Source organism: Etheostoma cragini, chromosome 18 (assembly GCF_013103735.1).
Source record: "Etheostoma cragini isolate CJK2018 chromosome 18, CSU_Ecrag_1.0, whole genome shotgun sequence".
Taxonomy (NCBI): Eukaryota; Metazoa; Chordata; class Actinopteri; order Perciformes; family Percidae; genus Etheostoma; species Etheostoma cragini.
The window spans coordinates 16,418,921-16,436,033 of record NC_048424.1 but is presented as its reverse complement, the minus strand read 5'-3'; the positions used below and the strand labels follow the sequence as shown (position 1 = coordinate 16,436,033).

The 17,113-nt window shown below is 42.3% G+C and overlaps 1 protein-coding gene and 1 long non-coding RNA gene across 6 annotated transcripts in view; one reads left to right on the top strand and one right to left on the bottom strand.

The window, feature by feature from the left end:
- Positions 1-17,113, bottom strand: part of epha7 (eph receptor A7) — a 94,023-nt gene that overhangs the window by 50,157 nt on the left and 26,753 nt on the right. For all 5 annotated transcript variants that reach the window (XM_034899970.1, XM_034899965.1, XM_034899966.1 and 2 more), the window contains exon 5: positions 6,798-7,133. In XM_034899970.1, coding sequence (XP_034755861.1) covers positions 6,798-7,133 — 336 coding nt within the window. The remainder of the gene's footprint in view (positions 1-6,797; positions 7,134-17,113) is intronic.
- Positions 1,670-17,037, top strand: LOC117961380. The gene is made up of 3 exons (XR_004660395.1): positions 1,670-1,721; positions 9,786-9,791; positions 17,025-17,037. It is a non-coding gene; the product is annotated as an uncharacterized LOC117961380 (long non-coding RNA).

The following is a 17,113-nucleotide window of genomic DNA, read 5'->3' as shown; positions in this document are numbered from 1 at the left end:
GGCAGAGTAGAACACAGAGAGAGATAAATCAATGGCCTTATTGTTCCCCAAGTGTTAGGTTCACAAATGCACGCAACAGTATCCACTTAGAGATGATAAAGTGTATTCTACGGACTACATCTGTAAAATAACAGAAAGTGTTCATGCAGCTCATTACCCTGGCTTTGCCCCACAATTAAAATTTTTTAATTAATTTAAAAACCCGAATTATGTGTAACTTCAGTTAAAATAAAGAATATTTAAAAAAGGACATAAGAAAAAGGTCGAAAGAAACCAACAAATGCCTGAAAGGTCAAAAGAAATGTCACAAAGGTCGAACAAAAAAAGAGACAAAAACTTCTTTAATCTCCCAAACCTCTTCATGGCGGACAAACGGTGTCGGAGGACAAATTATGAAATTCAGAAAAAAACAGCAGTACGACTGGGACAACACCTTCTAGGAAAGATTTCTGTTTAAATATACAGTTAAACAGTTGTCTGTTGTTACACAGACATTTTTAAGAGTGTGTCAATAAAGTGGCCACATACATTACTGCTGAGGAGCTAGGGTGTCAATTCACACCCATCAACATGTATTATGTGAACGATCAATGCTCTCCTTTTCGAGGTAAATAATTATCATATCATGGAACAAAAAAAACCTGCGATCTATCTTTCTGACTCCAGACTCTAAACTGCTGGAGGACAGACTTTGACTGAAGCAGCCAAACAAAACGGGAATATTTGCTTCTCACGCAATGCAGGGGCACAGAGGCTTTACAGATCAAAGAGAAATGCTTAGCATATTCTTGTGTTCCTCAATGCGGGTTTTTTATTACCCTTTTGCACTGAGAGATTGCACTAAAGGGAACGGCCTGTTGACTCTTTGAATGTTTAATTAGGTTTGAACTTGAGGGGGGGGGACTAGTACATCATCTCACATTCACACAGCGTTGCACAACAAATGATGCAAAGAATGGCCCGAAAAGAACACAAAACATAACTCTGTGTGCTGGTTTTGTAAAATTTGAAGTGTGAAACTATCCGACCCAGAGCCAGATTTCAAATTCTGAATTGAATGTTACGATGTATTGTTTTTGGAATGACAGCTATGGCACTCTTGGCATTCAGAGACAATCTGGTCCCAGGCCTTTCACTCGGTGTGCAAATGGTTATATTACATGTTGGTTTTATGGCTGAATAACATTAACTTTTACAGTTAACACGGCAGCGACCTAACCATATGCAAGGTGTCACGGGGTGGGGGTGGGTTGTTGCTCCAGTGGTGGCTGCATTGCACACGAGAGGGCTGGATCAAGCCAAAAAAAGGGTGTTAAGTTGCTCTCATGCATTTTAAAAAGCAGTAGCCTGTGAGAGATCATGACCCAGTCTTCAATGCTCCCTCTTGTGTAGTAAGTGCCAAATATTAATCGCGCCAGCATTGACTTTTTTTCCTAAATGTCCTGTCTCAATCTACGTAATGGACGCATGCCTTCATCTGAAAGACAAAAAGTCCTCTGAGGACAAAAGGCCGTCCAAGCAATGTGTGACCACACTCAAATATCCTTTTAAACATTTATTTGCTATTTTATTATTATATTATATACAATCACCAACGTAATTGAGTGTAGGTATGTTTTCTCAAGAGATTTCAGGAATGTCATCGTTTAGCGTGAAAGGATGTCTTTCCACACTGCTCTGGAACTAGTCTGGGCCTCACTTTACAGAAAGCTCAGTTTGTTGTGGACATTTAATATATGAAGACACGGGGATCAGTTATATGCAAGCTTCCTTAGAATATGAATTTAAAAAGAAATGTAAAAATGCCCTTAGACCTTAGCAGGCTAAACATACTGTATAGATCTAGTTTCATATTCCATGTCTGAAAAGGGCTTAACACAAACACAGGTCTACCTTTTGAAATGGTGTCTTTCTCTCATCTAGTGTTTTTGTAATGACGGCCATGGCATTCTGAGGCATGTCTAGTCCAACTCGCCACAGTCTAAATAATGCACTGGCTAAGCAACACCCAGAGTCTGTGACTCATTCATGGAGCCTGTGGATCAACACAGCTCAAGTATTGTAAAAGTTGCTTTCTGAGAGTAACAGGCTCTGTGCTGCTGACTAGTACAAGCAGTCAACGTTAAAATCAATTTCCACAGGCTAACTCATTGTAGAGTCTCTACCTCTCGCACCTAATCCCCTTTTAACTGGCTGAACGTGCACACACACAAACACACAGTGCATCTCACTATCTTTGTGGGGACCCATCATTTTCATAATTCATTCCCTAGCCCCTTACCCTAACCTTAACCATCACAACTAAATGCCTAACCTTAACCCTTACCCTCACCCTAACCATAACCTAATTCTAACCCTAATCCTGAAACCAAGTCTAAACCCTTAAACAGCCCTTTAAAGTTGTGGTCCCCAGCATTTCGGCCACAAAAAGCTGTCCAGACCCCACAAGTGTACTGCATTCCTGTTTTTTGGACCCCACGAATATAGATTAACAAGATAGTTTAACACACACACACACACACACACACACACACACACACACACAATCCTGTAGCCTTTCGCATAATTTCATATTGGATTTTTCTGGTTTAAGGATGTAAACATTCGCTTGAATAAACGTTAATGGTTCTTCTATAAGCAGTACCCACTCACAAGTGTGCCAAAAGAACAAAAGGCCTTGTTCACAAGTGCGCTTGAGGAAAGCTGAGGCATGAGGGGCCTCCGAGGGCGGCTCTGTGGCGTTGTGGACTCACAATGGCGTCCTGATTGAAATATACTCTTAATTTACGGCATGCAGTGGTGGCGAAGGTGGCGGCGAGGCTCAACATTACAAATTTCAATGCAGCTACAAGACCGGAGCTGGAGAAATCAAGCTTGTGAGCTCGAAGCCTCTACTTAAACTTGTTTAAGACGGAGCCGAGAGGTAATTAGGTTTTGGGTGAACAATAAGCTCGCAGCACTTTGCGTAGCTCCGGCCTGGCTCCAGACATGTCTTTTGTTGCAATTACGTGAGGTGTGAATTCCTTATCAGATGGATCAGTATCTGCATTCACATTATGCGTATTCGTTCCCCCAGTCCCATGCTACAAGCTTACATTCATGCTGATTATCATGCAGGAGGTAGCAATGGGTAGGGATGGAGGAAAGGGCTCGTCTTTTTGTATGGTTCTTTCAGTGCAATGGGGCTCCAGCGCCTCGCCACGCAAAGGTTAATCAATTCTGAATGATGAGCCATAAAAGCTTTAACAATGCAGTCACTCTCTAATGAGTGGTCCTGCATGCTCACTCAGGAAGGACAGATTGTTTTTAGGAAGCTCCAAAGTTCCAATTCAAAAGCGCTGAAGCATTCACTCACAGCCCAGAGAGCGCTGGACGCAGTGAGGGTCCAGAGAGCAGGACAGGGAGCCCTGCAGTGTGCAGCTAATGTCTGCTCAAGACGGGAAACAAGAGAGAGCCATCACACGGCCATCAATATCACCCTAATGCTGACTATTGCCTCACACTTCAGCCAAAACCTGCAGACTTTTGACTGCAGTTCCATCGGCTGAACCGGCAAATTATTTTAAGCGTCATCTTCTGTGATTTTAGCCTTTATTTATAGAAGTATTATTCTTTCCTTGGGGATTAGGGTTAGGGCGGGGCCTGGGTGTCCTACCACTGAACAGATGGAGTGGACTGCCTTGTCTTAAAGAGCTTCTAACCCAGAAGGAATATGATTAGTCTGCATTTCAAAGAGAAGTTTTGGTATTGTATCCATGGCTGAAATAGTGTGACAGAGTCTAGTCCACACTAATACCGCAACACACTTAAGGCATTTTGTATTTTTTTTTTTTTTAATGAAATTGATCACATTTGCAGATATTGACTGGGAATTGATGAATAAAATGATTAGCGACCTGCTCCGTGCTTCCCAATTACACTGATTATAGTGTTACAGCGCTTTAAATGGTGCCACTTACTCAAAATCATAAACATGACACCGGCTTGGCCAAGCACGCCACTCTCTTTCACCATAGCCAACGGATAAATATTCCGCCAGGTTACCTGAGTAATTGTCTGTTGTCAGTATGTCACGTGTAATTATGAGTGACTGTAAAAGAGCATGTGTTAATTGTTTTTTTCTGGCTCTTTCCTGCAGGTTGTCCTCCCACCGTCCTCGTTGTCCTTGGCCGGGCCACCCCTCGCCACATTCCAGCGCGTGTCTCTGTCACGAACCGAGCGCCGCCAAATACATCATCCCCCAACCTTACATCCCACACACATCCATTCAACTAAATTACTCTCTTTCTATTTCTCCCATATACAAACATCTACTAAACTGAGATATTTACTGTGTATCAAAGTGTTTTTGGTAGGTGTCGACCGATACTGGTTTTGCAGGGCCGATACCAGTAATTAGTAGGTAATGAAACAAATAACGGATATTTGAAACAGATATCCATCTACAGTACACAGGGAAAATCTTTTATTCAAAATTAAGATTTGGTATGTAACAAATTCATCACTCGCGAAGCCACTGTGAAAGCAAAAACTGACACATGATGCCCTGCATAAAATATTAAAAAAAAAACTGCACTGGTAACAAACAAAAAATACAAATTTAACTACAGTAAACGTCTAATTCAGATCAATTTATACTGTAACTACTGAAGTGTTGACTGAAACAAAGAGCTGTAGCCAAGCCAAAGACCACTTTTAATTTTTAATTCATTGACGTTATCCTTTATCAGGCAAAAAAAAACGCACGTACAGATAATCTGCAAATTGCCAAATATCGGCAACAATAATCAGTAGGGCAGGGTACCAAAGCCTGGTTCCACTATGGAACCGGTTCCTACGCAACCAGTAGGAATTGGACCGGGTTAGAACGCAAATTTTGGTTCATTTTCAATTTTTAGAAAAAGAGCGTTTCTCTGATGTCATTTTTTCAGTTTTTTAAGAATTGGTTTAGGAATCAGAATTGTAAAAATCCAAACAATACCCAACCCTAATAATCGGCCAGGCTGATAATTGGTCAATCCCTAGTTTTTGGTAGGGAAAAAGAGATAATGAAAGAAAAAAGAGAAGAGGGGCAGGTGGTGATGACATGAATGTAAGAAGCCGAGAGGCAGAGGTTGTACAGTATTTCCAGTTGAAGGTCCAGTGCTCTCTGTGCTGCATTCTTTTTATCACCATAGTCACAACACTGTTCTGGGCCAACTGTGTTTCATGGATGCTTAAGCATGAAAGAGGAATCTTTTTGGGTGGATCCATAGAAATAATGAATTAAAAAAAGGCTTAAGAGTTTGTCACCGCAAAATACAGCATTTTAATTACGTTAGATTCACCTAGGACTGAGATGCAAATACACCACTGGCTCTTTAGGTACCAGTGGGAGTCTGCATCATCGCTAAGCTGATAATGTTGGCTACTGTAGTGCTGATCTAAACATTAAATTAATCTGGGTAATATGCATACTGGATATGTTATGGCTCATATCAGGCTAGGGTCATTAATGCTAATGTGGAACCATCATCGTACTTAGCATATCAGAGCTTTTCAAAAATGAAATACTCAATCGCTATGATGCTCTCTCAGCTGGAGCAAAGGGTGGAGTGTGCATAGACTTGTGTTAGCCAGACAACTTCACCCTAACAATCAATAGTCATTTTTCACTTTTCTTTCTGAGTAAAAGATCCATACCAATCTTATGGCTGTGTAAAATACTTTGTAAGTCAGGACATGGTTAGCCTAGCTTAGCGGCTTGTATGTTTGATCCATTAGCAAAACAACATTTTGAAACAAGACTTAAATGGGGTTTCAAAATGTGGTGAAGAACAACAGTTTAGTGTCTTTGGCTGAAGCACTGGTAAGCTTTTACACTTCTTTTTGTGTATGAATTGAACGAAAGTTCCTGTTCGCTTATTAACCGGACTTATGCAACATCATTTAAAAACGGAAAATAATGTGTACCTACAGTTAGAGTACAGAACGGTTGAAAAGAAACTGTAGAAAAAAAGGAAAAGAAAAACATCGGAAAAAGTTACACAAAGGTTGACGAAAACAACAAAACGTCAAAGAACTGCCAAAAATGTTGGAAAAAGTTACTGAAAATTGAGAGAACTAACTTCAAAAATGTCGTTCGAAGTGACAAACTTCCACATCATGGAAACCAATCTCCGTAGCCAGCAAATGTTGTCGTAGCACAAAATAGGCATTTCATAAAAACTGTGAATCACGTTCTATAGGCTGCTTCTGTTAACATATCCAGACATACTACTGTAAATACACAGATATTTCTTAAAGTGTAGGATTTCTTGCTTTTAGATCTTTTATGACAGAAACCAATAAAACCCAGGCCCGAAATGGCCATAGATTCTGTCAATTTGTTACTTATGGATAAAATAATAGTGAAAGTAAATGATCCCCTTTATATTGGGGACCCCTTCCCATTAGGAATCCTAAGTAATGACAACTGAACACTGTTTGGGCATCTGCATGATATAAGCCTCCCCCACCCCCTCCACACAGTTGCTAGTAACCAAGGAGGACAAGGAGGATGAAAAAAAAAGATGGACCTTTCAGAAGAGGTCATTATCTATCTAAAGTCACTGGACGCCCCAATTTTTGCCCCCAAATTTCATAGCCATACTGAGAAATCCAGTAAAGGTTGTGTGGAGCTGATATTATCTTTGTAGGAACTCATTTGGCGATGGCTTGAATGTAGCAGATGTTCATTCATATAAAAATATTACCTACTTAAGCTTTAAACAAACAAAGACACAATGTGCTGATTGGTTCAATGGGAGAGTTCTTACCCGCTTGGCCAGTAGCGATGCTAACCGCCGCAAACAGTCTCTGCGTGCGGCCGAGGTCCGAAACCCCGTTGACAGCCTCCACCTCGAAAGTGTAGTTGGCGTGAGCGATCAGGTCCACGACGGTCACATACGTGTCCACTAATCCTGATTGTGCGGGGGAGTATCCCACATTGGGCCCACAGGGAACACACTCCTCGGGATCCCAGCTGCAGCGCCGGCATATGACCCTGTAGGTGACGTCGTTGCGGCCGCCTGTGTCCGCCGGCGGGCCCCACTCCAGTGTAACGCTGGTCTGGTTGATGTTGTAGACCAGGTTCTGTGGCGCAGAGGGAGGTCCTGTCAGAAGTGGACAGGGAGGAAGCCAGCATTAAATAACCTGAGTGCCAAAGAAAGTGACAGCCAACAGTGTGCATGGACTGAATCGGTGCTTTCACTGTTCTCTGGGACAGAGAGAGAGAGAGAGAAAGCACACTACAGGACATGCCAGCTCAAGCCCCAGAGCAAAATACTGACACACAATTATAATAAGACTCAGATCAAGAAGAAAAAAAATAGTATCGTACAGGTAAAGTGAAAAGAAGTCAGCTCTGGCAGGCACCAAGGTCAGTGTTAAAAGGGTGTGAAATGAAGGAGTGGAGCCCAGAGTTTCAAAGGGGGAATCATTTCATAGTAGAGTTCATGCACACACACACACACACACACACACACACAATTCTGTTTCCCGTCATCGTTCCAACGCTATTCTTTACTAGGGTTGAGTGCTAATATGTCACCGGTGCCTAGACGACTGGTATCTGCCGGACCGAATAGCAACGCAGATTTTAGTGCATTTCAGAGCCACTTAAAGGAGAATTGCGGTCGATTTCATGATGTGGAGTGCTGTCAGTAGCGAGACAAATGAAAACAATCGGTGCAGTCTACACCGAGTTATCCTTCTGCTAGAGTTAGCACCCAACAGGCTTAAACCGGGCAAGTTTTAAACTTGTTTTTAGCCTCTAAACATGTTCAAATTGTCATTACCAGTGCTCAGCCATGTGCAGTTATTCCTTCCAAGTGAACATAGTGAATTTGAGTGCAGTATATGTAACAGAAAGGCAAACCAGTTGTGTTATTTCAGCTACTGCACATACTGTACCTCTGTTTATTTCCTGTTTTCTGGTCCACACTAGTCGATCAACACAACGTTTATGCCTTTCTGTCACATCTACTGCGGTCAAATTCACAGGCACTGGTTGGGTGCAAAATCTGGCAGGTTATAACACGGTGTAGACAGCACCGATTGTTTTCATTTGTCTCGCTACTGACAGCAGTTTAAATAAAAGCTACATGTTGAATTCTCCTTTGAATACCCGCACTGCCCCTCTGATGCTCCAAAATGGACGGAACAACAACAAAAGCAGGGCTGCATGTAACACTAGTTAACATTACACTTCTGTATAGTGTATGGAAATGCACTAGATAGTCTATATAATTAAATAGAGTATGTGATTGACAGTGTAAGGGGCTTTCCATTTCAGTCAGGTCCAGTTAAATTCTGTAGTTACCACATTCTGAAACCTTCTAGAATTGATGAGCATCCATTAGTGATGTCACTAATGGATGCGAAAGCAAGCCCAGTTTTGCATATGCTCTGCCCATAAGCCTGAGCAAGGGCAGCCTGCTTAGTGGCTTGTTTGAATTAGGTTGACCAATCACAACAGAGTGAGCCTGATGACCAATCAGAGCAGATTGGACTTTTCAGGAAGGCGGGCCAAAAGCTCAGACAGAGTGATTCAGACAGAGGAGCTGCAGCAAGGGGCAGTATGAGAAACATAATATGTTTTTTAAACATTAAAGCATGTCAGCCTATTCTATGAGACCACAATAATACAAATATGACACTTAAAAGAAGTGTAATATGCACTCTTTAACTTGTTGCATGTTCTGTGTGCAGTATTCACTCTCCTGGAAGATCCGTTTTGGTCTCCACCCACTTCTGAAAAATCTCTGTCTCTTCAGCTGCTAAATGTTCCACTAAGTTCACCAGTCAGTCAGTAACGTTGTCTGTCTGTTTGGAGCGGGTTTAAAAGCTGCCTGATGCTGCTGGAGGTTGTCGATTAGAGTGAAGCAATGTTAAATAGCTCCATAGAGCTGAGAGGTGCAGCCTGATGCTTCATATATTACTTGTGAAAAACTGACCTTTTTTACAGTGTACTCATGCATCCAATCATAGCTGCCAATTCCTTCAGATGGACAGAGGGCTTTGTTTACATGCCGATTGTTAACAGCATCAAATCTCCAGCTGCTATGGAACATGATTGAGACATGGTTACATGGAGAAATCAGACGCCCCAGACAGTCCCTCTCTAAGTCCTCCTGTTCTCCAAAAATGTATCCCGGCTGAACATGATGGCTTTACTGGGCTGCCTTAAAGAGGTAAATCATATAGACAGCGGGACACTTAAAGTTAATGTCCTCAAAAAAAAACTCAAAGACTGACTCGCCACAGAATTTATGAACACGATTTAAACCTGGATTATCACCGCTCTGTAACTGCCGTATACAGTTTCACTTGACATACAATAACAGCCACCTCCGTGCAACAAAAGGACCACAGAGCATTAGCCTGTAAATGTTCACGTAATGGCGATGAGATTAACTCATCTCGTAAAAACAATGAATAACAAATTGCTGCTTTCATCTTTCAAATTCCATGCTGGTGGCTTTTATGGCCCAGATGTTGATATAAATAAAGCCCCCGTCCCCGTCCCACTAACGCAGTAAAGATTATATGACTCATATTATTTGTTTATGAATGTTTTCAGAACATCTTCATTTACTTCTCTGGGAGATTTAAACCGTTCTATTTTCTCAGGAAATATTCTTCAGAGGGAACGTTTGGGAGGGACCTCTCCACTTATTACATTTGTCACATTAACTAACAAAATAGGTCATGCATATGCATAAAGCAAAAACTGCTATCGTAATATTCAGTCTCATTAATTACAGCACTTTGTTATTTTTTCCTGTTCCAGCCATTGGAACCAACGGCTCAACGGAGACATCCATATTCATGATTATCGGGTAAGATAAGAGACTGTGGGCTAGGAAGATGAAAGAGCCACCTGTGGCAGGTGAAGTGGAGAGGAGTGACTGCTGATAGCGCCACTCGACTTCAGCCTTTGGCACTGACACTCGACCCGCGCTCTCCATCTGCTTCGCGGACAAAGAGAAGGTGCCTCGACACACACACAGACACACACGCACGTGTGCACACACCTCCAGTCTGAATCTGAGGGGTCTTTTATTCTAGCATTTCCATGACCACGCTAAGCGATGATAACATCTTATTTTGCCCATGCTACACTCATTTGGCTCTCAGGTGCCACAGATCAAAGTGCGGATTTCTTGACAACAAGAGGTGAGAGGAAATTAGATTAGGCTGACCCTGGATCTGTGTGATCTTTGTATTTTGGATTGTATTTCAGACACACTAGCCGCACACTTTCCTCCTAAAGGCCTCTTCAAACATCATGTAACATCTGAAACTCACTTTAGAGGCTTGGTTTTGTTGTAACTTTTTGTAAGAGGCTATCCAATGTATGGAGAAAGTTGGCTTGGTTTTAACTTCTCTCTCGAGCTCTCTTCATCATTTGTCATGTCCTGTACGTGCAACGCCACATGTGCAGCGCCATGAAAGCTTTCAAGGAGAGACTGCCTGAAAGTGTATTTTTGTCACGTCAAGACTACAAAGACAGAGACAAGCCTTGGAGGCTACATCTACACTATAATCAAAGCTCTGATTTCTTGGCAACAAGAAGTGAGAGGAAATTAGATTAGGACTGACCCTGGATCTGTGTGACCTGTGTATTTTGTGTTGTATTTCAGACACACTGGTGGCACACTAGCATCCAAGCTTTTCCCTTTTCCCCCTTAAAGGCCTCTTTAAACATCATGCAACATCTGAAACTCCCTTTCCACAAGTGTTGTGACTTTTTGGAAGAGACAATCCAATGTGTGCAGAGATGCCAGTCGGCAGGTTGAAATTTCTCTCTCACACACTCTTTATCATTTTTCATGTACGCGCAATGCCACATGTGCGGCATCATGAAAGCTTTTGAGGTGAGACTGTCCGAAAGATTTTTTTTTTGTAGACTACAAAGAGAGTGCTAAAGGAGAAATAAAGGCATTTTAATTTTTAGAGGGCGTTTTGAGACAAAAACAACAAGCGTTTGAGCTCCAGTAGCCACACTAATCTTCTTGACCATTTGCAGACACTGGTCATACACGTGCATGTAAACAGGAAGCCGAATGTCTGATATTACGTATATATTCAAAATTTAGAGATTACTTTAAAGAAAAAACAATGGCGACAACAACAATGCCATCCAAACTACAAAGCATGGGGCATTCAAAGCAAAACGGGGGCGGCTTTGTCTGTTTTGGGGGCTTGGAATAGCAAATGTAGTGTGGGCGTGAGAAGTTATGGGAAAACTTTTCCCTTTAGACGTGGAGAGAGCATACATCATAGTGCCCAGGTTTTAAAGCATACTGGACCCCTCTTCTCTGTCCCACATCACCGACAGCACAGATTTGCGATGCAGTCTGAGCCCTCCGCTGTCTGTTTGCTGCTCATCCTTACAGCTCAAGGGCTTGTCGCTCTCCGTCTTCTTTTAACTCCTTTCCCTGTCTCTCAGTGCCCCACTCTGTCTTATCTTTTCGTGTTCTCTCCTCTCACCCCTCCTCCCAGTCAAGTTTCATTTCACGGATTAGCCTGCCAGTGCCCCCACAGCCTGAAACGTCTCAATCACTAGCTGGCTTCCCTCTAACGCTGCCACTGTGACCAAGCATTAGTGAGCGTGTGTCGAGCTATTATCGTTTTTTGTTCTTGTGCATTAATATGTGCATACACAGTTTGGTTGTAGCTTAAGCAACAGTGGGTGATGTTGCAGAATAAACAGTTTTTTTTTTAACTCTGCTCTATAAATTATAGATTTTAACTTATATTTGTTATTTTATCCTAGCTAGGATATTTGTATCTATTGCCTATTGAGTCTGAGAAACACCTTTTGATTCCTTCATTTTTTAGGACTTGCTTGAAATCTACATTGGTTTCTGTAAAACTAGTAAGAAAAGGTCTTCAGCTGTAAATACGTATACACTGCATCTAATGAACTACCATGTAGAAAATAAAGTATAGTAGTGGATTGTTTTTAGGACACTTTTCAAAGCCCATCTCCACTCCAGACCTGAGTAAATCCAAGCTTACGACAGAGGAATCCGGCGCTTATCGGCCTTGAGAGTTGCTCGGGACTGCCTTAACCCTCCACAGCCTATTAGCCGGCTCTACTCTAATTGGGGAGTAGTGGGGAGAGGGGCGGCAGGGGTGAGTGCTATTCAAATCGCCTATGAGGTAATCCTCACTCTACAAATGTGTGTTATGACCCCGTGACCTAGCCTCTAATGATGTGGCTGTAGCAGACCCTGTTTGAGGGAAGCCATGCAGAAGAAGAGAAGAAGAGTTCATTAAGCTGAAGAGCCTCCGGCCACTGTTGTAATAAACTAAATTTCTTCACTTCTTCAGTACCACACTGAATTCAATAATAGATTTGCAACTCGCACAAAATGTGTGCTGCACGCTAGAATGGCTCTACAGCCTCTAGTGAGAGCATGATGGCACATGGACAGGAATACAAAAATGGAAAGCATCGAAGACTCTGTTAAAACAATAAAAAAAATTGTTGTAAACCTCTGCTGCATAAAGTAAGAGCTGGGAGACTTCACTCATAATGAACCACCGAGGAATGTATGCAAAGATAAAAAAAATAGTTTTGATGCCAAGAAACATCATCCCGGTGCTAGTGCTAGAAGCATCATCCCGGTGCTAGTGGCTTTTGGGGCGTTTTTTTACACCTATAGTCTGTTCGCCTTGGTCTGAATCAGTTGGAGTTAATAAACTTGGGGAGCTAGAAAGGAAATATAGGAAGAAGGTCATGTGTTCTGGTCTAGTGGTCAAACCAGTTCATTTCATTAAAATTATCAGACACTGTTTCGCAAGAGACGTTACTATGTCTGCTATTGTCCCCGAGACTTCGCTCTGCTCTGGTCCCCGAGACTTCGCTCTGCTCTGGTCCCCGAGACTTTGCTCTGCTCTGGTCCCCCGAGACTTCGCTCTTCTCTGCCGGCGTCTGTCTCCAATTTTAGCTACTTGTTGTTGAATACGGAGATGCGAGTGATGGACGGCGAGCTTGACCGCCGTCTATTTCTGTGACAGAAACACTGCACGCTGCTACAGTCTGCTGCTCTGCTGCATCGCAGACACTACAGGGGACATTAGCTCAGACTGCTAGGTTACTTGACCTGACTACAGGAGACATTAGCTCAGACTGCTAAGCTACCTGTCCTGACTACAGGAGACATTAGCTCAGACTGCTAGGTTACTTGACCTGACTACAGGAGACATTAGCTCAGACTGCTAAGCTACCTGTCCTGACTACAAGAGACATTAGCTCAGACTGCTAAACTACCTGTCCTGACTACAGGAGACATTAGCTCAGATTGCTAGGTTATTTGTCCTGACTACAGGAGACATTAGTTTAGACTGCTAAGCTCCTTGTCCTGACTATAGGAGACATTAGCTCAAACTGGAGGAGTATGTGTAGTTGGTGCGGTTCGCCAAGCGGTGCGGTCATTTTGGGTTATTTGATACGTTTGCTCATTTCTTTACTTCAGTAAACAATATTAACTGAAAAGGTTACTGCATCTGTTCTGCATTATACCCATACCTGTTACTATTACTTAATCATTCCTTCTACACTTTTACCAAGTCCTGTCTTGTAAAAAGGACAAAATCAAGATTTTGCTACAACTGTAGTTGATGAAATGCTTTTATTCTACATATTCCTAAATGAAAATGCTTCCAGTCAAAATATAACCAAACAAAGTGGGACTGGGAGGGTGATTCTTACCCTAGTGCCTTCTTGTTGGTTCATCTAGCCCTGACCAAAGTAACTGCTAAAATCTGGGAGCATAGATCATTGCAACACTAGCCCCTACATTCTGCAGTCCCCTAGCAACCCCAGGCTGACTGGACCCTCTGACGGACGTCAACTTGTTGAGGTGGCACATTTTTAAGGGTCGCAGCGGGGGCTGGGAGTAGTAGACGACTGCTCACAACTGCTCTTTTCAGCCCCTAGCTTGCACCAGCACCCCTCACAGCTGTTGCATGATTGAAGCCCACTCCCCGACCCGTCAACAACTCCCGTCTGTGTCTTGCCTCAGGAGAAAATTCCTTCCCATTGCTGTCCCCATACATCTCATTTTCTCACAACTTTGCATATGAATGGCATGGACAAACACTAAAAAAACAAAAGCATTTTTTTTCTTCTTTTGCCCCCTCTTAACACATACCACATGGGACACAGTGTATCTGGAGCTATGTTTTTGGAACTTCTTCCCTCATCTTTATTCAGAGTGGATTTGGCTTTTCATGTCCCCACATTACATCGTCATCTCATTTCCTCTCAAATCCTCATAGACACATTCTTAATCTCTGTGTGCCAGAGATCCATCTCACTGTTTTGCTAAGGCCTAAGATATGGTAGCTTTACAAACCCCTATGTAAAAAAAATCTGTCAATCAAGCTATTTGTTCAGGCAGTGCAAATTCATTTTCAATTACTATTCACTCCTGGTCAGGATAAGGCTTGAAAAAGGAAATCACAGTTACTATTGGTCACAGTGACTTAATCCGGCGATGAATGAGGAAATGCACGTACAGAAAGCCGTGCAGAAATTGTGCGGGGTGAAGGAGGAGGAGGGCGAAGCTATTCATACAAGTTAAAAAATATATATATTTACATATAATGGTATGGGGTCATCAAGTGTAGACCCCAAGTTAATGAAAATGAATAATGGAAAGTGTGCATTAGGCAACTTCAGTAATTACTACACTACTTGGCCAAGGTGATTACCCAGAGGGGAACAGCCAGAGGACACTGCAAAGAAGTTGGAACTTTCTCCTGTTCTTACCACTTCATGAGACAGCAGATGTGTCAGACGCATTCTGACCTACTGGGAATCCTCTGTTTTGTTTAGTATGGAGGTATATAGAGGTATGGAGCCTAGGTAGAGCGTGCAGGAGGCAGGACATGACGCAAAAAGTATACCGTGATCACGTAGCCAGCTTGTGATTTGCTTAAAAATGAGGTTCTTGCCGGTCTTTGATTTCAGATTTGGCCTTTAAAGCAACACTAGAGAACTTTTCCCACTTCGGTCCCCCCATGGGTTGGAAAGGGAATTGTCCCATTATGTCTCATTGAAACTATAGACCTGCTACCCAATCTGGCCAACTTGCATAGTGCGGTTATAGCCAGTAGAGAGATGCAAAGGGAATTCAGGAGTGCTGTTCACCCTGTTACCAGTTGATGAACCACTGAAACCATTTTGGAAACATTATTTTAAGTTACAAAACGTTCTCTAGTGTTGCTTTAACAACAGAAGTTTGATCATTTCATGGCCTCTACAGTTAGACATTTTCATATTGTCCTGTGTTTGTTTCAGAAACGTAATCTACACGCCACTGCTCGCTGTGAATTCTACTCTATTCACACATTCAGACATTACACAGACTTTGTACACGAGAGCTAGCAGGGTAAAGACTGGTTGTTCACTCCAACTGATTGGGACATTTGAATTCTCACCTACAGTGCACATTACAGTTCATGTGTGAAAGAGCCATATGTAACGCTCTTCTCAACAGCAGTAGCTGCAGCCACAAGTAACAGTTATGCGATAATGACACTTGGAGAGTCAGTTGTTAAAAGGCACCATCATTAGGAGGCCTGACTCAGAGCACAAGGAATCTCACCATAAGCAGCTAACAAACATATTCACTACAGAGGTCCAGTAATGTTTACTTCTTCTTTCTTCTTTGAGATAAACCCCTGTGCTAAGTTACACAGCAATACAGATATACAGTGCATCTGTGAAAAGTTGGCTAACATTAGCTACTGGTCATACCAGCGCAAATGAGGCTGAGGTGATTATCTCTTATAAAGTCAACTTTTCATTTGTAAGAGGAAGAATGTGAAACATTCTATAGAAGACAAGTGATAATGATACTCAGCAAATTGTTAAAAAAGAAACCAAGGTCAATGTGTGTGCCACACGGGTTGCTTTACTTTAACATGGAGGGAATCAATGTACAGTGTAGCGTAGTAGGCACTGTTTGAATGAAAACGGGGACACTAATGAGTCACTCATATGTGATGAGATTCCAGGGCAGCTTTTCATAGTGGTACCATATTAACAACATGTCTACCCAGAGTTCAGTTGGTTTGTGCAAACAGGAAATAGCCATGACCGGATTCTCAGACTAAGGGGGCCCAGGGCAAAAACTATTGATCCCCAACCAGCAGTAAAGGATTCATTACTTCATTTATGTGTTGTTGGTTCTGTAGCCTGAGCTGTCACGCCACGGCCCACTCTTTATTTCTGCTGCACACTGTATTGTGGCACAACTGTGTGCATGAACTCTACTAAAATGTGATTTTGGTCGGAATACCAGCATTTAAAGAACATCTGTTTTCCTGAGTGGACACGCTATGTGCTCAAAACATGATTACAACAAGTACACAGTATGTGATAAAGCTCAGAAAGTGAATTGTGCAGCTTTATGGAGGGGTGTAAATCCAGCCAACTGCAGCTAAAGGCAAAAAGGAAATGGCTGACTCTCTGGCCAGTCCACTAGCTCATGGACAGAGGGAGCAGTCTGAGACGGCAGTAAATACTGAGCCCATTACTTCCAAATGTTTAAAGCATGAAGGGGAAAACAACCAGCTAACATGCAGAATAGAAGGTTGCTATTGGAATTATAGATAATGCTTGTGGGAAACCATAGCTTGTTAACAATCAAAGAGGTAAAACTTTCTTTTCCAAGTTATGATTTTCTTTTCTTGCAACCCACTATCTAACCCACTGTTTTAAAGAAAATCTGTTTATACTGATGAAATATTTTCACTTATATAATACACCTACAGTACACGTGGCAGAAACATTATTTTCCCACAAAAGTGGAATGAAAGGCTCTGAGAAAACCTTCCGAGGCTTTTGTCAAATAATGAATGACTGGAGAACCCTCTTGGTGACATCACCACACCTGTGCACTGTGCAACAGCAGTGTGTTGTTGTGGTTTTGGGGCAGGCAGAGGCAGAGCTGCTTTACAGACGCCTTGGAATTACAAAGAAGCATTTTTATAGGATATTTACAATATCAAACCCAAACTCCTATCTAGTTATCTCTTTGTTTCTCTGATTTAATGCATAGACAAACCACTG